The following is a 19,982-nucleotide window of genomic DNA, read 5'->3' as shown; positions in this document are numbered from 1 at the left end:
TTTGCTGCCTTCAAAAAGTATCATAAAATGGAATTATTACAGGCTCCAAGTGCACTTATAGTGCTGGCCTCTCACAGAAGGAAGCAGATAACATTTATCCTTGGGAGGGCAACAGAAATGGGCTTCTATTTGTTTCGTTTACATGCATCCCCAGTTGCCTGCTACTTGCTTCCTCTTCCCTATGACTAAGAGATCAATTTGAATTAGACACTGCAGAGCTGGATGCTAAGTTTTGCTGGGCCTCTGCCTTTGGGAACCGCACTACCCCATGGAAAGGTCCTTGGTGCTCCTGGGGTGGACGGGGAGCAGGGAGAGCATACCTGTAGAGGATTGGGTGGCGTGAGCGGTGAAGGCAGGCCATGTCCTGGAGACTGACTGGGTTTCTGCGGGGGGCTGGAGCTCTGCTGCGTTGGAGATGGTTGGTTCTGGTTCTGGGGATGGGAGTGGGGTTGGTGCTGCTGGGGCTGAGGTGCCTGTTGCAGCTGAGATGTAGGAGCTGGTGGCTGCTGGGAGGCAGGTGGTGGCTGCTGGGGTGGGGTGGGCTGCGGCGGCTGCTGCTGCTGCTGCTGGGACTGCGAGGGTGTCTGCAGGGCTGGCTGCGGGTGCTGGTTGGTTGATGGGGGAGGCTGCTGCTGCTGCTGGAGCTGGAGCTGGAGCTGCTGGAGCTGGGAGTTCAGGGATGAGGTAGCTACAAGGAGAGAAAGCGAATACAGAGTGAGATAACATGACAAAGTGTTTTTCTGGGTCTTGACAGCCTGTCCAGTGCAAGCGGAGAAGGGTTTCCTTTATAAAATTCTAATCCTCTCCCCCTGAAGCTCTTTGGTATTTAAGAGGGTTGTGAGGCACTGGGAGAAATAAGTCCACTTCTGGGGAAAATTTAGAATTTTGGGAGGACCAGCATGTAACACATCAGGCATTACTTTAAGAGGTGTAAACAATGCAAGCCAAGGGTGTGTGCTAGGAATGGAGATGTGTTTCACTACTTTCTCTCTCTTCTTTTCCATACTGCTTCGGAAATACACTCATGCTTTCAAGATTTCATTTAGACTGTTGAAATTCAACTAGTTTAATTCTTTTGGTAAGTGCTTGACTGGAGTTAAGAACAATAAACCAAATTGTTTGCAATTGCCTTTCATCCATCATCGGTATCATTAAGGGTACCATTTTCACTTGCTACTTCAGATCTCCACCCATTTGCTTAGACGTCTTAGTGTCAAATTTCTGTTTTTTTAAATACAAAAATAGTACATGCTTCTCCATTTTGCAGGGTCAAAAGCCTGAGTCTTAATTTTTTGCCTGCTGATTAAAGGGACAGAATCCCCATTCAGAAGGCTGATAGCAGGTGACTGTGAACCAGGGTGGTGATTAAACATGAACACTCAAGGACAGGACAGCATCTAAGGACTGTGTGGAAGAAATCTTCTTTTAAGATCTTGTTGTGAGAAAGGTAGAGTTGGTGGGAGAAGCTGCAAAATTTGTTCTCACATGCCCACGTAGCACTGAACAATTTCTGCAGCAGGAAGCGGGTTTGTTTGACCTAAGAATGATCTAGAGAAAATTATGATTAAAAACCAAGTTCACTTTCTTCTTTGCCTAAATCTCAGTCTAAAAGCTGTCTAACAAGCCCATGAACAAATAAATATAGAAGGATCAATACCAGACCCACAGGCCTTGGTTGTGATGTTTTCCTGCCTCTCCTACTTAGAATTAGTCAAGATTTCCAAAGGTAATAACGGCCATTTGCAACATCAAACTAGTCCCTATTTTTAAAAATGCTCATTAAAAAAATCAACTGCCTGTAATCTCAGCACTTTGGGAGGCCAAGGCAGGCAGATCACCTGAGGTCAGGAGTTCGAGACCACACTGGCCAACATGGTGAACTTGTCTCTACTAAAAATACAAAAATTATCTGGGCATGGTGGCATACGTCTGTAATCCCAGGTACTTGGGAGGCTGAGGCTGGAGAATCTCTTGAACCCAGGAGGCAAATGTTGCAGTGAGCTGAGATCGCACCGCTGTACTCCAGCCTGGGTGACAGAGAAAGACTCTGTCTTAAAAAAAACAATCTTCTGGTTCTGTAAAGTGACTTATGATATAGTCTTCGCACAACAAATAAGTTCTGAAAAATATGTGTACATTGAACCACATATTAAGGGCACCTGAATAATTTTCTCCAAAAAAAAAATTCAGCCAGTGACAATTTTTGTGAAGTTAAGAACTGTTTTTAAAATTTATGGCCGCCGGGCATGGTGGCTCATGCCTGTAATCCCAGCACTTTGGAAGGCCGAGGCGGGTGGATCACGAGATCAAGAGATCGTGACCATCCTGGTTAACATGATGAAACCCTGTCTCTACTAAAAATACAAAAAATTAGCTGGGCATGGTGGCACGTGCCTGTAATCCCAGCTACTCAGGAGGCGGAGGCGGGAGAATTGCCTGAACCCAGGAGGCGGAGGTTGCGGTGAGCCGAGATTGCGCCATTGCACTCCAGCCTGGGTAACAAGAGGGAAACTCTGTCTCAAAAAAATAAATAAATAAAATAAAATAAAATAAAATTTATGGAATGTCAGCTGGGCACTGATCACATGCCAAGTAACATGTAAGATTTAAAAAGGAGACATGGTCCTTCATTTAAAGAGCTTACAAACTCTTTGGAGAAATAAGATTAACTCGTAGGAAACAATCGGGTATGGAGGTACCTATTGCAGAATGCTGCTAATGGTATATGCTTGAGATAGGTGCTAATTGACTGAACGATCAACAGTGTAAAACTGACCAAAAGGGCTAGGAGAGTCAGAAGAGGTGGGCTTCTGTGGGCTACAGAGACCAAGGTAGCATTCCTGGCAGATGGGAGTGAGGACAGAGAGGGGTCAGGAGAGTGAGGTGCAGGAAGAGTGGATGTTCCAGGCTGGAGAGACACCCAGATGACAGCATGGCTTGGTTGATGCTTCGGAGGGACAATGTGGAGGATGGATTGCCTGGAATTGAAGGTCTAGGGAGTTTTGAAAACCTTTAAACCCTAGAGAAGGTGGAGAGCCTATCTTGTGAACGTGGTGGGAAGACACATCCTCTCAATTAATCTTTGGTGTAAGTGAGATTTTAAACATATAAATCAGGTTTGCTTAAAGGAAACCTATAGCTATATTGGTGAAATGACAATGCGACCAACCCAAGGGGTATCAAATACCAATTCTGTGATCTCACGTACCATGGAGGGCTTCCAAGATAGTCCAGTTGGGATAGCAAGTCCTTACTGATCCATCCAACTGTTCTAGGTTTGTGCAAGCAGTCCAGTGTGTGGCCTGCCTTGCATGTAAAGCCAGGGTGATCTGGGGCTTATGATAGGATCTTAGAGATGGAGATGACAGGAGGGGAGGCCTGGAAAGTACCCCGGCATCATCCTGTTTATTAAACCTTTTAGAGAAATGCTTGCTTTTTCCATTTCCCCCTTTCTCCTTTCACATTTTATCAAAGATCTGGGAGCCCCGTTCAAATCTGACCTCCCCAGATCTTCTGCGGTCTGGAGGATCCTGGGGCAGTGGGAGCCTGATCTCTTCTTCCGGTGGAGTTCCAGACTTCAGGGGCCTGTTTGCGTCTGGCCTCCTGCCTGATTCAAATCAAGCCTATCCTGATGTCTTTCAGGTGGGGGAACGTAAGTCAATGCTTATTTCCATGGTTGACTTGAATGCCATACTGTTTCATTTTGGTTAGAAAAGCATTTATCTAAATCAGCATTTTGAAACAGGAAAGTCTGGGAATATTGGCAGATAGATACTGGCAGACAAGTAGGTGCAGCAGACCCTAACCTACTAATGAGCCATGGTCTCGAACGTGTCTTCCTTCTTCTATGTCCGCAAGTTCACATTGCTTGGATATTTGTTTTCTGTAACAGCAGCTTGACTGGAAAGGCATAAACCTAAGCAAAACCCCTTAGAGTTCCACAAACTAATTTGACGTCGGCAAGCAAAAAAATGACAGAGAATAAAATATGTTCAGGTTTGTACCAGATGCAAAGAAAAGCAGGAGGGGTATATAGGAATGTAACTTGGGTCTAAAAAACACCAAAGCCACCTACACACTAATGTAAAAATGAAAGTTAAAAAATGTGAAAATGGGGCTGGGCGCGGTGGCTCACGCCTGTAATCCCAGCACTTTGGGAGGCAGAGGAGGGTGGATCACGAGGTCGAGAGATCGAGACCATCTTGGTCAACATGGTGAAACCCCATCTCTACTAAAAATACAAAAAAATTAGCCGGGCATGGTGGCACGTGCCTGTAATCCCAGCTACTCAGGAGGCTGAAGCAGGAGAATTGCCTGAACCCAGGAGGCGGAGGTTGCAGTGAGCCGAGATCGCGCCATTGTACTCCAGCCTGGGTAACAAGAGCGAAACTCCGTCTCAAAAATGTGAAAATATGGTGCCTCGAAATGGCTCGCTGCATAGTGAAATATGGACATAGAAGAGTGAGAAAATAAGATGAATAAAGTTAGGAAGGTTCAAGGATGCATTAATATTTGAACTGCAAAGAAAGTTTGCAGATAAAATGATGCTTGTTGGGGTGAAATTCTGACACTAAGCATGGAAGGTTAAAGACTTTATTTTTTCCTCTGGTATTTATGCCCTTTTACGATGGGTTCCTCTCTGTCTTGTTACTATACACAACATAGGTCAATGTTAAATGTGAAATTTACAGAAACAGCAGCTATGAAAGGAAAGGGGATGCACAGAAATACATTCTGAAAATTTAAAACTTTAAAATTTTGAAAAAGAAACACAAAACAAAATTTCATCAGACCGTATTTCCTAGAGAGAAGGATGTTACGGCAAAGCCAGTGTCTTGAAACTTCCCCAAATAAATACTTTGATATGACAAAGGAGTAGCAAAGAATCCTGCATTTCTCTATCTGTTCAGTTTCTATACATTAACGGTAAATTGGAAACAATTTCTCATATTGAATCTTTGTTAAAACTTTCCTCAGTAAACTCCTACCCATAAATAGAGCCGCATCATCAGAGGTATCAGAATTATATCCAATGGGATTTACACAAGGAAAGTCAAAAGCACTTGAAAAGCAAGTAAATGGAAGATTCTGGAAAAATACAAATGTGTCCTATACTTAGCAAGGTACAGAAAGCAAAATGGCGATCAAACGTTAAAGAATGTAGGATTTCTGCAACATCTTAACCTACTTTATGCCAATACATATAACATCGTGCTATTATAATCACTCTAGTTGGCGCCTCCACTTCAGCATTTACTGGCACTTCTCAGGCTCAGGCGTATGTGGGCATGGCTGGCAAACTGGTGGATTGGGTGTAAGAGCCTATTAGGAAGGAGCACAGCCTTCACTCACTGCTGTTCACACACCTCCGCGTATGTCTGGGAGCTGGAGTAGCGTCATCCGGATATCTTCCCAAAGGGCAGAAAACCCATGCTAAGGAGGAAGGAAGCAGCAGGGCTTATTACTGAAAGTGATCAGAAATCCTGGAAAGAAGCCTTGTGGTAATGCTCATCCAAACCCACCCTCAACCAGCCCCCTGGTGCAGGCCTGGTCCTAGAGAGAGAAGAAACACCAAGGAAAAACAAAAAGAGTAACCTTGAAAATACGACACTAAGCGAAAGAAGCCAGCCAGACTTGGCCACGTTCCATTTATATGAAATGTCCCCTCCATTTATATGAAATGTCCAGAATAAGCGAATCCACAGAGACAGAAGGCAGAGGAGGGGATGCCAGGGTCCGAGGATGGAAGGGATGGGGAGCCGCCAATGGTGTGAGTTTCCTTTTAAGGTGAAGAAATAGTTCTGAAACTAGACAGTGGAAATGGTTCGATAACATTGAGAATATACTTAGTGCCACTGACTTGTACACTTAATAGTTAAAATAGAAAATATATTAAAGTTGTAAATAGTTAAAATGGCATGTTATATGTTATATGTTACATGTTAATCACTGTAAGAAAAGAGCTGTTTCTCTATGTCCACACACTGGGGACCAAGCTACATTGCCTCGGGAAGCCACAGGGCAAGAGCATAATTCTCCTCTGCTCTCCATGGCTTTTTGGTACTGAGGGGTCAGGGCAGGCAGCCACCACCAAGGTTTGTCCTGGCGGAGCCATAGGAGAGCCTTGGGCAGAATGCCAGCACAGGGAGAAACACACTGTGCCCACTGGAGAGACACAGGTTTGTCAGGGCAGAGAGCTGGGCTTACTATCAAAAGGAACTGTTGACTCATTTTTAAGTGCACGCAAGACACCACACCAGTGGCTTCGAGAGCTGCTGGGGAAGACATGGAAGCTGGACACTGCACAGGCAGAGAATAGCCAAGGAAGTCTGGGTTAAAAGTAAGACTGCTTCATAGTTTGAAGATACCTTCATTTAATATGATGAATCAGCTTTTCAAGACAACTGTATGCGTAGATGATGTTATTACCATTAAGTCAGTTCTGCCTCAGTTCTATAGAACTCAGTCTCAGAAAGATTAAGTGACCTTCCCAAGCTTACATAGCCAGTGAATATCCTGGATAACTTCCTAAAACCTCTTACCATGATAGAATTACTTGTACTGATGGAGCAACCAATTTTCTCCTAAGGGTTTGAGCAAAGATGACTGCTCACCTGCCGGAAGATGCCCTCCATGGCTGTGCTTGTGAGAACAGGTGGCTCGGGTATGTCATTATTGAGCCTAAATGGAAGGGTCTTGCTCATTCAGCTCTTGAGAAAGTGTACAGTTGTACTTCAGTCCTACCGCAGGCAAATGGTTTATTTAAAACCTGCTGAGAAATGTAAATGTGCGTTTTGAAGATAAAGGTGCTAATTTGAGTCACACAGCTGGGGGCAGTGTGGTGGTTGCAGGAAGGGACGTGAGAGGTATGAATGGAAGGGAGGTGGAGAAGGGCCATGGTACACGTTATTCATGCCACTAGTTTGCAATGATGGCAAGAAAATGCTTCCTCCGTGTTTAGACATAGGGCGGCAGCAGCACTGTGCTCAGGTTTGGTGCCAGTTTAAGGAAAGTAAGGAGGCATCAGCTTCCACAGAACTCTGCGATATGTTGTCTCTAGAGTATCCCTGGGGTGGCATCTAAGAGTTCTCCGGATGGATCTGTTCCTAACTGGGGGCAGCAATTCACAGATTAGCCCCAGGTGCAAAGAATCACTGGGCCCACGGAAAAACCTGTGTTCCCTGATGTACCCCTTGACTTCCTAACTGCATTTTTTGTGCACTTTTGCTCCCCACTAAGATCTCCAGAAGAAGAAAAAAAGTGAATTTTTAGCAACCCAACTCAGGAGGAATCTGAGTCAGCAAATGGAACATACACAGATGTCCCTTAGGTAAGAATATCTCAGGGAGCTGAACCAAGGATGCAAATCAGAAAACCTTTCTGGTGTCCTCAGTAAGGGCATCCCCGGCCAGCACCTGCAGACACAAGTTTGCAGTCAATGGGAAAAGGTAGATGGCTGGGGACTGGAACTTTGAAAAAAGCGTAGAAGGTGAAAACTTGCCGGGAGGTCTGCCTTTATTATTATTATTATTTTTAAATTTTTCAAATTTTAGATTCAGGAAGTACATGTGCATGTCGGTTACATGAGTAGATTGTATATAATAGTGGTAAATTGGCTTCTAGCATACCCATTCCTCAAATATCGAACATTGAACAAGAAAAGGAAGAGGCAACTGTCATCCACTTCCGATCCTCCCCCTTCTGGAGTCCTCAGTGTCTATTATTTCCATCTTGATGCTCATGTGTACCCAGAACTCTGCCTTTATTCTTGGCAACAATGTCAGAAACAAGCAAAGTCAGTTCTGCCTCAGAGATTATGATGTGTGACCATCTCGCATATGGTCAATGTTATCAGCTTCAGAAGTATTGCTACACATGTCCTTAATCTGTCTTTTTGCTTCTTTTGCATCTAAGGTGGAGAACCAAGTGTCTCTTGAGATGTCAGGGAAAAATAAAGAGATAAACTCTTCCAATGAAAATATCCCTATATATTTCCTTGTATTGTCTCAGTCAGCCAAGCTTCTTTCTTTCTTTTTTTTTCCTTTCCTTTTCTTCTCTTGGTTGTTGTTGTTGTTTTTTTTTTTTTTGACAGAGTCTTGCTCTGTCACCCAGGCTGGAGTAAAATGGCATGATCTCAGCTCACTGCAACTTCCACCTCTTGGGTTCAACTGATTCTCCTGCCTCAGCCTCCTGAGTAGCTGGGATTACAGGTGTGCACTCCCACACCCAGCTAATTTTTATATTTTTAATAGGGACAGGGTTTCACCATGTTGGTCAGGCTGGTCTCAAACTCCTGACCTTGTGATCCACCCTCCTCAGCCTCCCAAAGTGCTTGGATTACAAGCATGCTTAAGGACACATATCCAGCCAGTTTCTTTCTTAGGTTGATTGTTTCTGCCAACTGTAGCAGCCTATTTCAAATGGTGGACCAGAATCACCAGGAGAGCTTGTTAGGAAATTAGATTCCAGAGAGTAGGGCAAAATCTGCATTCTAAAGATCCCAGGGGATTGGGAGCCATTACCCGTGGCGCTCCTAGCAGCCCTACAGGGAGCTGCAGCAAGTGGGGAGTCAGGGACTCTTCCCTTGACTTCCAACAAGATCACCTTGCAAATGCAGCTTCCCAACACTGAGACTATTTCTTTTAAACGAATTGTTCTGCCATTGGGAAAAAAATTGAAACAAGATCATTGGTTGGACAGAAAAGGAATAGACAGCTGGAAATCACCCAATATTCTTTAGTGCCATTTGTTTTGGAAATTAGGGCAACTCACCTTCCACTACTGCCTTTGTTGACATTTTAGGGCACACTATACTGGGATGTTTTAGGACAGGTTAAGTTTAAGACATAACATCAGCTTTTAGATGCCTCATTAGATAGGGAAGATGAAAGGTGAAGGATGAGTGCCCCCTGGAAAGCAGAATGAAGAAGCTGTGCAGGACCACCCCAGGGGAGCTGCATCTGCCCAGCAAAGTATTGGAGGCTGGAGCTAAGGACTCAGAGGTGGCAAGTCCCCCAAGAGTTCCCAGAGGGTGCTTGCTGAGGTCTCTTTATGGAGCAGTTGACTTCCCCACTATCTCCCCCTGCAGAATGGCCCCACCCAGGCCTAAAATCTCAAAAAAGCAAGAGAAAGAAATTGAGAAAACATTCCGATGGGGATGTGGGCCCCCAAAGTAAAGTGCTTCTCCTCTCACTTACCCTAAAAAAGCCAGTCAGCCCACAATCTCACCCCAAAACACTGAGCTCTCCATTGCTTTTCCCAGGCCTTCCGGATGTCCACTGAGTGTCAACCAAGATGAAATAAAGACTCACACTTAGACCTCAGGCCACCAAATATAAAGATCTTTTAAAATCTAAAAGATTTTGGAGAGAAAGGAAAGGCCACCTTTAAAGAAACACATATCAAACCACTATCATATCTCTCATTAGCAAAACTGTATAGCCAACGTTAGAGGAGCAATGCCTTGAGGGTTGTGAGGGAAAATTATCTCCCACCAAGAATTCTATTGCCAGCTCAACTGTCTGGCTAGGGCCAGAGCAGAGGAAGGCCCATTTTGGAACTTATACAGACTTAGACATCTTATCTCTACATAATTTTATCCTTACATACTTTTTATTACACAGTTGAATAGGTACTTCAGCAAAATAAGACTATGAACTAAGAAAGAGGAAGACAAAGGACCCAGGAAACAGTGTTTAAGCCACCCAAGGGAGCAACACAAGGGAGCCCCATGGTGACAGCCGTCCAGCAGTTCTAGGCAGCAGCCAGCCCACAGTAGAGCATAGGGCAGTGGCTGTGAGGGTAAATATCTGCAGAAAAAAGGAGGATTCCATAGTCAGGAAAAAGTTTCCAAGATTTTGGAAGAACCTGAGAATGTGAAAAAGGAAACAAGAAAATTCAGGAAAAATCAGAGCTGTCTGAGAAATTCACAATCCAGATATGAAGCAGCTGTTCCAATTTACAAGAAGTAGTCATTGCTCTTCCAGGGGACAAACTGACGGATTCAGTGCTGTAGAAAAAGTAAGAAGTGGCAAGATGCTAGCCACTTCCTAAAGAAGACACACATTTCTTTTTATAATAATAATAATTTCAAAAGGAAGGGCAATAAGAAAGTTCTGGCAAAATAAACAGCATGAGAAAAAAATGCATGGTTTTGTAAGAAACAAGAGAAACAAACAACGTGAACCAATTGTGCAATAAAATGTGGTGTACTACTTATCAGGGAAATTCGACTCAAAACCAGAGTGAGGCCGGGCACGGTGGCTTATGTCTGTAGTCCCAGCACTGTGGGAAGCCGAGGCGGCCAGATCACTTGAGGTCAGGAGCTCAAGACTAGCCCGTCCAACGTGGTGAAACCCCATCTCTACTAAAAATTATTTAAAAATTAGCTGGGCACGGTGGTATGTGCTTGTAATCCCTGCTACTCGGGAGGTTGAGGCAGGAGAATCGCTTGGCCCCAGGAGGTGGAGGCTGCAGTGAGCCAAGATCATGCCACTGCACTCTTGCCTGAGCAACAGAGCAAGACTCTGTTTTTTAAAACAAAACAAAACAAAAAACACCAGAGTGAGATACCACCTCACATCATTAAAATGGCTGTTATGAAAAAGACAAAAGGAAATAAGTGTTGGTGAGGCTGTGAAGAGCTCACACTCACATACTGTTGGTGGGATTGCAAACTAGAACAGCCTTTGTGGAAAATGGTATAGAGGTTCCTCAAAAAATCTAAACTGGAACTGCTGCCTGATCTAGCCATTTTACAGTTAGGTGTATATATACAAAGAAAATGAAATCAGTATAGTCAGAGACATACACACTCCCGTGTTGACTGCAGCACTATTCACAATAGCCAAGATATGGAACCAACGCAAATGTTCAACAGCTGTGAATGGATAAAGAAAACGTGGTGCATATATGCAAGTGACAGAATTTTATTCATTTTTTTAGCCATAAGAATGAATGAAATTCTCTCATTTGCAGCGACATAAATGAACCCAGAGGACATTATATTAGATGAAATAAGTCAGACACGAAAAGACAAATACCACATGATTTCACTCATACATGGCATCTAAAAAAGAAAAGCCACAGAAGCAGGGAGTTGAACAGTGGTTACCAGAGACCGGGCAGGGGTTGGGGAAGGAGCGGCAAAGGTCGGTCAGTGGGTACAGACTGAAAACTAGACATGAGGAGTAAGTTCTGCTGTTCTATTGCACAGCAGGGTGACTATGGGTAACAGTAAAGTATTGTATGTTACAAAGTAGCTAGAAGAGAAGATGATAAATGCCTCAAATTATGAATGCAACATAGATAAGCATGGAAATATCAAATGGTAACCCATAAACATATACAATTTCAATATGTCAGTTAAAATAAATAACTTAATTGGAAGTAAAATGTGGTGTGATGTTGAGCACTTGGTAGAGTATGAAAGGATGGTCCACTTAGATGTTTTCTTTGAGTGGCTCTAAAATCCACATTGAGAGGGACACCTGATCACTACATATGTTTTTGGCTCTGAAGGAAATAATAAGGTTGCTATATTAAAGCCAAGAGTTTTATTGGCTTGCAATTCTTAGGACAACCTATAAACGAAGCACGAAAGATTTCACGAGAACACAAAAGCTATCATCCTTGACTATGTGGAAGAGAAAGCTTGGTGGGAGGGAGGAGGAGGGGAAGGGAGGACTCAGGCACTACGTGGAGAATGAAGAGATGGCTCTGTAGTTGACAGAACAAATAGAGACTTAAATATGCTACTTAAAGTTATAAAGTTAACTAAAAATAGTGCTATGCTTCTCTTAGAAGTAGGGAGAAAAAGAGAGTGAGAGATGTTGTAAGTGAACTAAACCCTCATACTCCATAGCAGGAAATGAACAGATGACACATCAAGTTAATAAAAGACGAATTGGAAGTCTTTGGGAATATGGAGGTAAACTTATAAAGCCTGAAACCAGAAATGGTTAAAATTTATATATTTTATGAGGGTGGAGAGGAGGATGGCTGAGAATTTGGCATGTTTTCAGAAGCCTTCTGGATTGAATTGAGTTTTAACCACATGCATGTATTACACTGGACATTTGTTCCTGATAGATTAAGAAATATTCCCTAGTACTATTCCACAGGATGCTAGTTCCCACATATGTTTCATGAAACTTTAAACAAAAATTAGTTTCAAAACTTTGGTTATATTTTATATGATAACAACAAATTCTTACGTGTCAGGCACTGTTTTAGGCATTTGATGTTAATCTCTTCATTGGTTTTTTCAACAACTTTATAAAGTAAGTCTCCTAAATTGGACCCTCTCAAATGCAGACCCTGAGCCAAGGATTTCAGTGCAAATGATTTAAAGAAGGGCTCCCAGGAGAAACCAGGAGCGGAGCAAGGACAGCAGGATGGGGAGGGCAAGGAGCCAATCAAAGGTAGGATTTCAGGGCAAGTCCCTGTCTCATCCTGATTCCAGGGAGCTCTGAAGCATAAATTACACCTTGGAGTTTATCCTGCCTCACAGAGCTCCTTTATTCCCTTGATTCCACCCAACACCAGTGAGTCATCGATTCCAGCTGGGGACTGGGCATGAACTCCAAAACATCTTGACTTTCCATAAGGAGGAAGTGACTTCAGTGCCTAAGAATCAAATAATTATAGGAATCAAAGTATATATTTTAAAATTATCATAAGAGGTGATTATACGATGTAACAGGCCATGTTAAAGTACTCTTAAAGTAGAAATTGCCCTCAGAGAGGCAAGCTATGAATTTCCATAGAGCAAATCTATAATGGGTTGGTGAAAGCACAATCATATGAGGTCTTCTTGGCTTGCTTTCTCTCGTATATACAGACAGATACTAATAGCATATTATTATATTTATTATATATTATACAATCATATATTTACAATATTATATATCATAATTATATACTACATATTTACAATGTTATATATAATATATACACTATACCAAGACACATTAAAGACACAGATGGCCTCCCATTTATTTGCTGCTTGTAGTCTCACAGTGATGTGAGCAATTATACTTGTGGGATAAAGTAATATTGGGCCACTGTAAATTGAGATGAAGTAACCATTTTAATCTCTTCTGCATGGACTAGACATTGTTTCTGTATAGAATGTCTAAATATCCTTGAACTGGTGAAGGTTTTAACATACTGACAGAAACTAAGTGTCTATCAGATGAAGGTTAGTCATTACTGGAAGTACAGAAAGACAGCATTACAGAAGCCAATTCTGAGGTTGGAGTGGTGGTCAGAGGCCAGGCCCTATCTAGTCCAGCTGGCAGGCATTCCCATTGTGTAGATACGTGTGGCCATTGCATCTCTGAGTAAATTGACATATCTAGTTCTGTATTTGTACTCATCTTGCAATCTTCTGACAAGATAAGGATTTTCATGGAATTGTTCTTTACAAGCAGAGAAGGTGCTGACCAGAGGGCAGTAATATTAGGGCCCCTTGACAATTATATTTTTCTTTGCAAACTAAAATGCGCATTCTGGTTTTAAAATCTGTGAGTCAGCATTGTGATATTCTGATCCAGACTAGGACACTAATTAAATTGAGTTTCTTACCCTAGGCTGAGATCTAGACCCTATATGGGACCAAATTCATCTTTGGCTCCACTGATCGTACCAACTTTGGCATGAATATTCTTTTGAAAAGTCAACAGTAGACATTTGTTCCTGACAGATTAAGAAATATTCCCTAGGACTATTCCACAGGATGCTAGTTCCCACATATGTTCCATGAAAAAAAAAAGTGTCCAATGGCCAAAAAATTATTTGGGAGATATTGCATGTTTCATCCTATTTTTGGAAATCCAGTGAGCATTAGAATATTAATGGCTAGAATTTCAGCATTAAAGAAACCTGATTAACATTTTCTATCCAATACTGACCAAACTCATTTGACCTTGGAATGCCATCTTTTATTTTTTTGACACAAACTAATCCATACATGTATGAATCTAATATTATGAGGGGGGCCCCTTACAAATAACATGAGGGTGTCACTGTCTGCTGTAGTCAGACATGACTGTTTTATAAATGAAGACATTTTTAGAATTATATATATATATATAATTTATATATTTTCTATCAGGATCTCTGGAGGACATGATGAACTATTTTCAAGATAAAACAAGCTTAATAAAATTCTTTTCCTTTTTTAGAGTTAGGGAGCTCTCACTATGTTGAGCAGCCTGACCTTGATCTCCTGGACTCAAGTGATCCTCTCAGAATAACTGAGACTACAGGCATGTGCCACCACACCCAGCTTGCCTAATGAAATTCTTGTTTACTTCTAATAAGTTTACATGTGTTAATCCATATGTCAAACTTATCCAGTGTGATGAAACTGGCAAATTCACACCAAAGAGAAACTTTGAAGGTAATAAACATCTTTGACTGACAAAATATATAAACATGTTAAAATGTAAATCTGTGTTAAGTGGGTATATGCATATGAATTTCTTAATAAATGCAGTTTCCATGAAGGCAAAGTATTTCGGGTAGTGTGGTGGGAAAGGAGAAATAAACACAAAAAAGTGTCTGAAGGTGTGCAGAGGTGGGAAACCGGAGCTGGGAATCTTACGACCAACTAGGACAACCTGGGGCTTCGCTGAATTCTCCCTGGGTGCTGGGAAAGCATCACTGTTACAGATATTCAGCTGTGAGGAGCTTGGTATGGAAATTTCTGCTTCTCAAAAAAGCCTACAGCATGAGTCAAAGAAGAAAATGCAGTCCTATCAATACTAAACATTTTAATAAGATCTTCCTTAAGACAAAAAAATTTAAATAACCCTCTCTGCCTTTTCCCATCAAATTTCAAGTATTTTCCAGGTGTTAATACAATAGAAAATCAGAACTCCTAGGGTTTGAGTGGGCATTTTGATTGAATTCTGGTGGATAGATTCTACATGTTCCTTGATTTTGCTTAGCTGGTGTTTGGATAACCTGCAAGAAATTCATAGACCATTTATGGAAACATTGATTCTTGATTTGAAATCTATTTTCTCAGCAGATGAGACCAAATTTATCCATCAGAGAATCTAGTCTTGCACAAGAACTAGTAGTATTCTTTCCTTACAGAGTTTGGCAGAGGCTTGGTGAAGAACATGGCAGAAACAATGGGACTCTCCTTGGATATCAGTTCTCTGTGTTCTGCAAATTCTCCAGTACACGGATAATCAAGTTGTAGTGTTTCTGAGAGGTCTGAGATTCACTGTTTCTGCCTCACTCTCTTCTTGAAACCAAATGCATTTAAGGACAGAATATGCATTTGGGTGAGATAGGAAGCAGCTTAAAAAAGTGCTCATGTCACATTCAATCCTGTTATTTTTCCTCTGTCAATGTGCAAAACACGTATTTACATCTTCGGTGACTTCTTAGAAGGCCAATCCACCTTGGAGGTTAAAAGGTTTAAAATTACAGTTAACATTGCAAGGCATGTGTTTTCCAGGGATATTTTTGCTTTCATAAAAATTAAAGTAGAAGAGAACCCATAAGCCACATTCACTAAAAATGATGCTATGGGTATGGGGGGGAGGGAGAAATCTGCTGAGTTTATATTCCTATGTTAATAAAATAATTCTTCAAGTTTAGCAGACAAAGCAAGATGCACCCTGGCTTTCAAAGCATAAGTGTTTGTCTTTTCCTTCAAATGGAGATTTGTAGGAGAAAATATTACAGGCAATTCAATGGCTACTGTGCCTGGTTTAAACACAGCACCATGTTCACTCAAATTTCTTTTAGGCTATAGACACATGGGCCAGTGCTTATTTTCATGGTTGATTTAATCCATCCCCTGTGCCAGTGTGGGGATTATTCCCTACAGTTATTCTCCAGTGATCTGTCAGTTCAGATTAAAAAAAGTTAAGTGACAAAGATGTGGCGGCTGATTCCTTTAGAAGGCTGTGGAAGCTCGAGTGTATAGCAAGAGATTTCTTTTTAAGAATCTGACTATGTTCTCTCTTTAATTTCCTCGTATCTCCATGAATCTTTCTTTTCTAGGCTGAACTTTAAACTTCCTAAACAGGCAACTCAATTTTGTTCCTATACAACGACTTCAGGTTTGCCAAAAAGGGTTTACAGATCTTACTTCATTGGCTCTTGCTTCGTTTTTAGGAAGAGGAGATAGCACATATTTTCTCACTTTACAAATGAAATCTAAGACATAATTCTAGGACCACATGGATCCCAGTGCTGCTTGGGATACACAATAAACAATAATTCTGTCTCAAGTGACATCTATTTTTATATTTTGAGATATAGGATTCAAAGTACACCTTTGCCAGATTTATATTTCTGTTTCAGATTCTTTGAAAAGAAACTTGCAATAAAATGACTTTAATTGTGTAGCAAATGTTACTCTTGTTAAATGGTGAAAGTTACTCATATCATAAATATTATTATTCTCACACTTGTTTTCTCTTTCCATCTCTACAATAGAATTCTTTAGTAGGATTATGAATATACTGTATCAGGCATTTGGTGATTTTGTACTGATGTGCAAATTAGTCATTCAATTCACACATTCATTTTAAAGGCTTTCATATGTACTAAGTTAAAAAGAAGGCAATTAACAGTTTTAACAAAATAATTACATTAATTCTTCACTCTACTTGGAGAAAAGGGTCATCAAAAATAGAATCCTGAGAAAATTCATAAAAAAACAGTAAATACTGGACTATTAATGGGGCTAGAATGTAATATGGTTGTTTAACCTATATAATTATGATTGTTTTCTGCAAATGACTCATGGATTTCTGCCAGGATGGTTGGTCTTGCTTATAAGAAATAAAATAGTATTATTTTTATTTTGTGTACTGCAATGTGGACAAAAGGGGCAAATAGGCAAATAGAAATGGATCAGTCAGTTAGGTTAGGTTATGCTGCAGTAACAAGCAACCTCAAAATCCCAGTACAGTTTACTTCCTTATGTGTCCTAAATCATCAGGGGGCTCAGTTCATTGTAGTCACTTAGGTGGCCAAACTGGTGGAGTACCTACTATTTGAACGTTACCTACTATCTTGAAAGAAAGAGAGATTTTGAGACTGGGAACTAAATGCTCTGGCCCAGAAGTAGCCCCCATCACTTTCTCTTGAAATGGCCAAAACTGGTCACATGACACCACGCCAATGCAAGCAGACCAGGAAGTGCCGAAGTGTCAACTCTCAGAGAGGGGAAGAACCAGGGAAGTTTGGTGAACCACATTGGTGACCTCCACAAAGGCCTCACTCTTCCCCTCAGATAGTTTCCATATTTATCACTTACTTTCCATTCTCACTTCCCTTTGTTTAACCTCATTATGTCTTCTCTGCATCATTGCAAAAGCCTTTTTGTTTTGTTTGAGACAGAGTTTTTGCTCTGTTGCCCAGGCTGGAGTGCCTGGTATAATCTAGGCTCACTGCAACCTCTGCCTCCCGGGTTCAAGTGATTCTCCTGCTTCAGCCTCCTGAGTAGCTGGGATTACAGGTGCCCGCCACCATGCCCAGCTAATTTTTGTATTTTTAGTAGAGACAAGGTTTCACCATGTTGGCCAGGCTGGTCTTGAACTATTGACCTCAGGTGATCCACCTGCCTCAGCTTCCCAAAGTGCTAGAATTACAGTTGTGAGCCACCGTGCCTGGCAGTGCAAGGGCCTCTTAACTGACCTCTAATCTCTTGCCTTCCTCACTCTCTCTCTCTCTCATCATTAAATTAATTAATGTTATCAACCATGGGCCAAGTGCCCATCTGCTACCAGAATTATCTTTGTAAAACACAGATAGGATTATCCTATTACTTTTTTTTAAAGAAGGGAATATATGATATCTCTCAAACAAAGGAATTAAACCACAGTGCTCAGCCGAATACTAGACAATGAGGACACTCTGGCTTCAACCCACTTTTCCAGACACACCCTGACCTCTTCTGAGAACCTCACTTCTAGTCCAGAGGTTGAAGCTGACGGTTCATGGCCATCCACAGCCAGCAGACGGGGATGTCCCACTCCACACATGGAATCAGGGCTTAAAAAATGTTTGAATTGGATGACAAAAATAAAAAATCAGGAGAGCCTCCGTAAAATATGCATTGTCCATTTTTCTTAAAAACAGAACTCAACCCCACATCCAGAAGGTTTGGCAATGTGACACTGCATGGGGACTGGAGCTGAGCACAGCTGTCCTCTTGCTGGGATCCAGGGCAGCCCGGATGAACTGCCCCCTCTCCTGAAATCCTATGACGGGACATCCTGTTGTGCATTGCACTACAATTAATGTGTCCCTGGTTGATTCTTTTACCAACTAGCTCCCTAAGGAAGGTAACCATTTTTATGTAGGTCTTTTTTTAAAAAAAATTTTCCTGTCTTCTGTCTCAGCAACCTGTGTATAGCAGATGTTCACTAAATAATTAGGAATTATAATTGTAGGAAGCTGTAATTTGGCCACTTGATGACTTCAGCTTATTCTTCCTACCTAACATGTGTCATGTGCTTGCTTCGGTTAAGTTCACAGAAGTAGAGATATCACTGGAGAATTCCTGAGATTCCCAAGATCCGCCGCTCAGGGTTCTAGGAGACTACCTCTAAATCAGGTGACTTCTGAGCCTGCAAGGAGCTGCAATTAATTTTGGGGAATGGTGTAGAGGTATTTTTCCAAAAAATCAAGTTCTTGTCTTCCTTTTCTGAAAATATATAACTGTACACGTCAAGGCAGCCACCCGGATGCATCTGGAGCCACGTCCTAAAAATTCTGGAAAATAATTTCATTTATGAACTAGAAAGTTATTAAAGGACGTAAATGAACACCCTAAGAATTCAGGATTTGAAGGTGTGCTATTGGAATTCGATAGGAAATATGTACATGAAATGTGGTCAAAGAGGAAATGACAAGCTTAGAGACCCCTGAAAGGTTATCTGGATAGACAGAAAAGTACTGCAGGTAGGTCTGAGACGGTCAGATTAAATCATAATCTTAGAAGAGTGAAAAATGTCATCCTAACCTAGGGCTGACTCAAATTCCACTAAATCTGGAAAGAAACATACTCGAGCACATGGATTAAGAGGGTTTGAGTTGAAGGTCAGGTTTTCAGTATGTCTGGACTGGCAGGATGTCAAAGTCAGCCAGGCATAACAAACACGTTGCCCTGTTGAGTGAGCAGGCAGCGGAAGGGCCGAAGCCCAAGGTGCATGCGGGGCCTGAGGGTCAGTTACTCACTTCTCTTCCCCGGCCACGCTCCACTCCTGGCCATCTGCAAATGCATGCTCTGTGCATAAGGGGAACCAGGCAAAAGCATAGGATGGATGAGCACAGATTCGCTAACAGCATAGGTAAGGCAACACACAGATCCCTTCTACTCACAATGAATTAGAACACTTAATACTAATTTCAAACAGGTTCTAGAAAGCTATTTAGAGGAGAATGAGAATTTGAGTTTTACGGCAACATAGCAACTCAAAACTATAAGATACTTACTTCATGAAGGCTCTCATTGTTTGACTGAACCTATGTAACAGTCTCCTGTTTTTTCTTTCTCTCTCTCTCATATATATATAGTACACCTTAAAGTACAGCTCCCTCCTCCCCTACCTCTCTTTCTCTCTCTCCCTTCTCCTTTCTTCCTCGTCCACTTTCCTCCCTTCCTTCCAATGCGCTTTCTCTCCTTACTCTAAAAATGTATTAAGCACCTGTCTTTTGCTGAGGAATGTGCAGGCAATTGAACTATAAACATAACTTCAACTGATCTCATTGTTTGATCAAACCTATGTAATAGTTTCCTTTTCTCTCTCTCTCTCTCTCTCTCTATATATATATATATATATATATATATACACACACACACACACACAGACACACACACATATATATACTCTATATAGAAAGTACAGCTTAAAGTACAGCTCCCTCCTCCTCTACCTCTCTTTCTCCCTTTCCCTCTCCCTTCTTCCTCCTCCACTTTCCTCTCTTCCTTCCAATGCATCTTC

The 19,982-nt window shown here is 41.6% G+C and overlaps 1 protein-coding gene and 1 non-coding gene across 10 annotated transcripts in view; one reads left to right on the top strand and one right to left on the bottom strand.

Moving 5' to 3' along the window:
* POU6F2 (POU class 6 homeobox 2) overlaps window positions 1–19,982 on the bottom strand; it is a 481,859-nt gene that overhangs the window by 125,499 nt on the left and 336,378 nt on the right. For all 9 annotated transcript variants that reach the window (XM_035253208.3, XM_078342242.1, XM_078342243.1 and 6 more), the window contains one exon: window positions 321–688. In XM_035253208.3, the coding sequence (XP_035109099.1) occupies window positions 321–688 (368 nt within the window). The remainder of the gene's footprint in view (window positions 1–320; window positions 689–19,982) is intronic.
* LOC118143989 (small nucleolar RNA SNORA20) lies at window positions 12,988–13,119 on the top strand. Its single transcript, XR_004728462.1, has one exon. It is a non-coding gene; the product is annotated as a small nucleolar RNA SNORA20 (small nucleolar RNA).

The sequence above is a fragment of the Callithrix jacchus genome, chromosome 11, assembly GCF_049354715.1.
Source record: "Callithrix jacchus isolate 240 chromosome 11, calJac240_pri, whole genome shotgun sequence".
NCBI lineage: Eukaryota > Metazoa > Chordata > Mammalia > Primates > Cebidae > Callithrix > Callithrix jacchus.
This window is presented reverse-complemented; position numbering and strand designations above follow the sequence as displayed.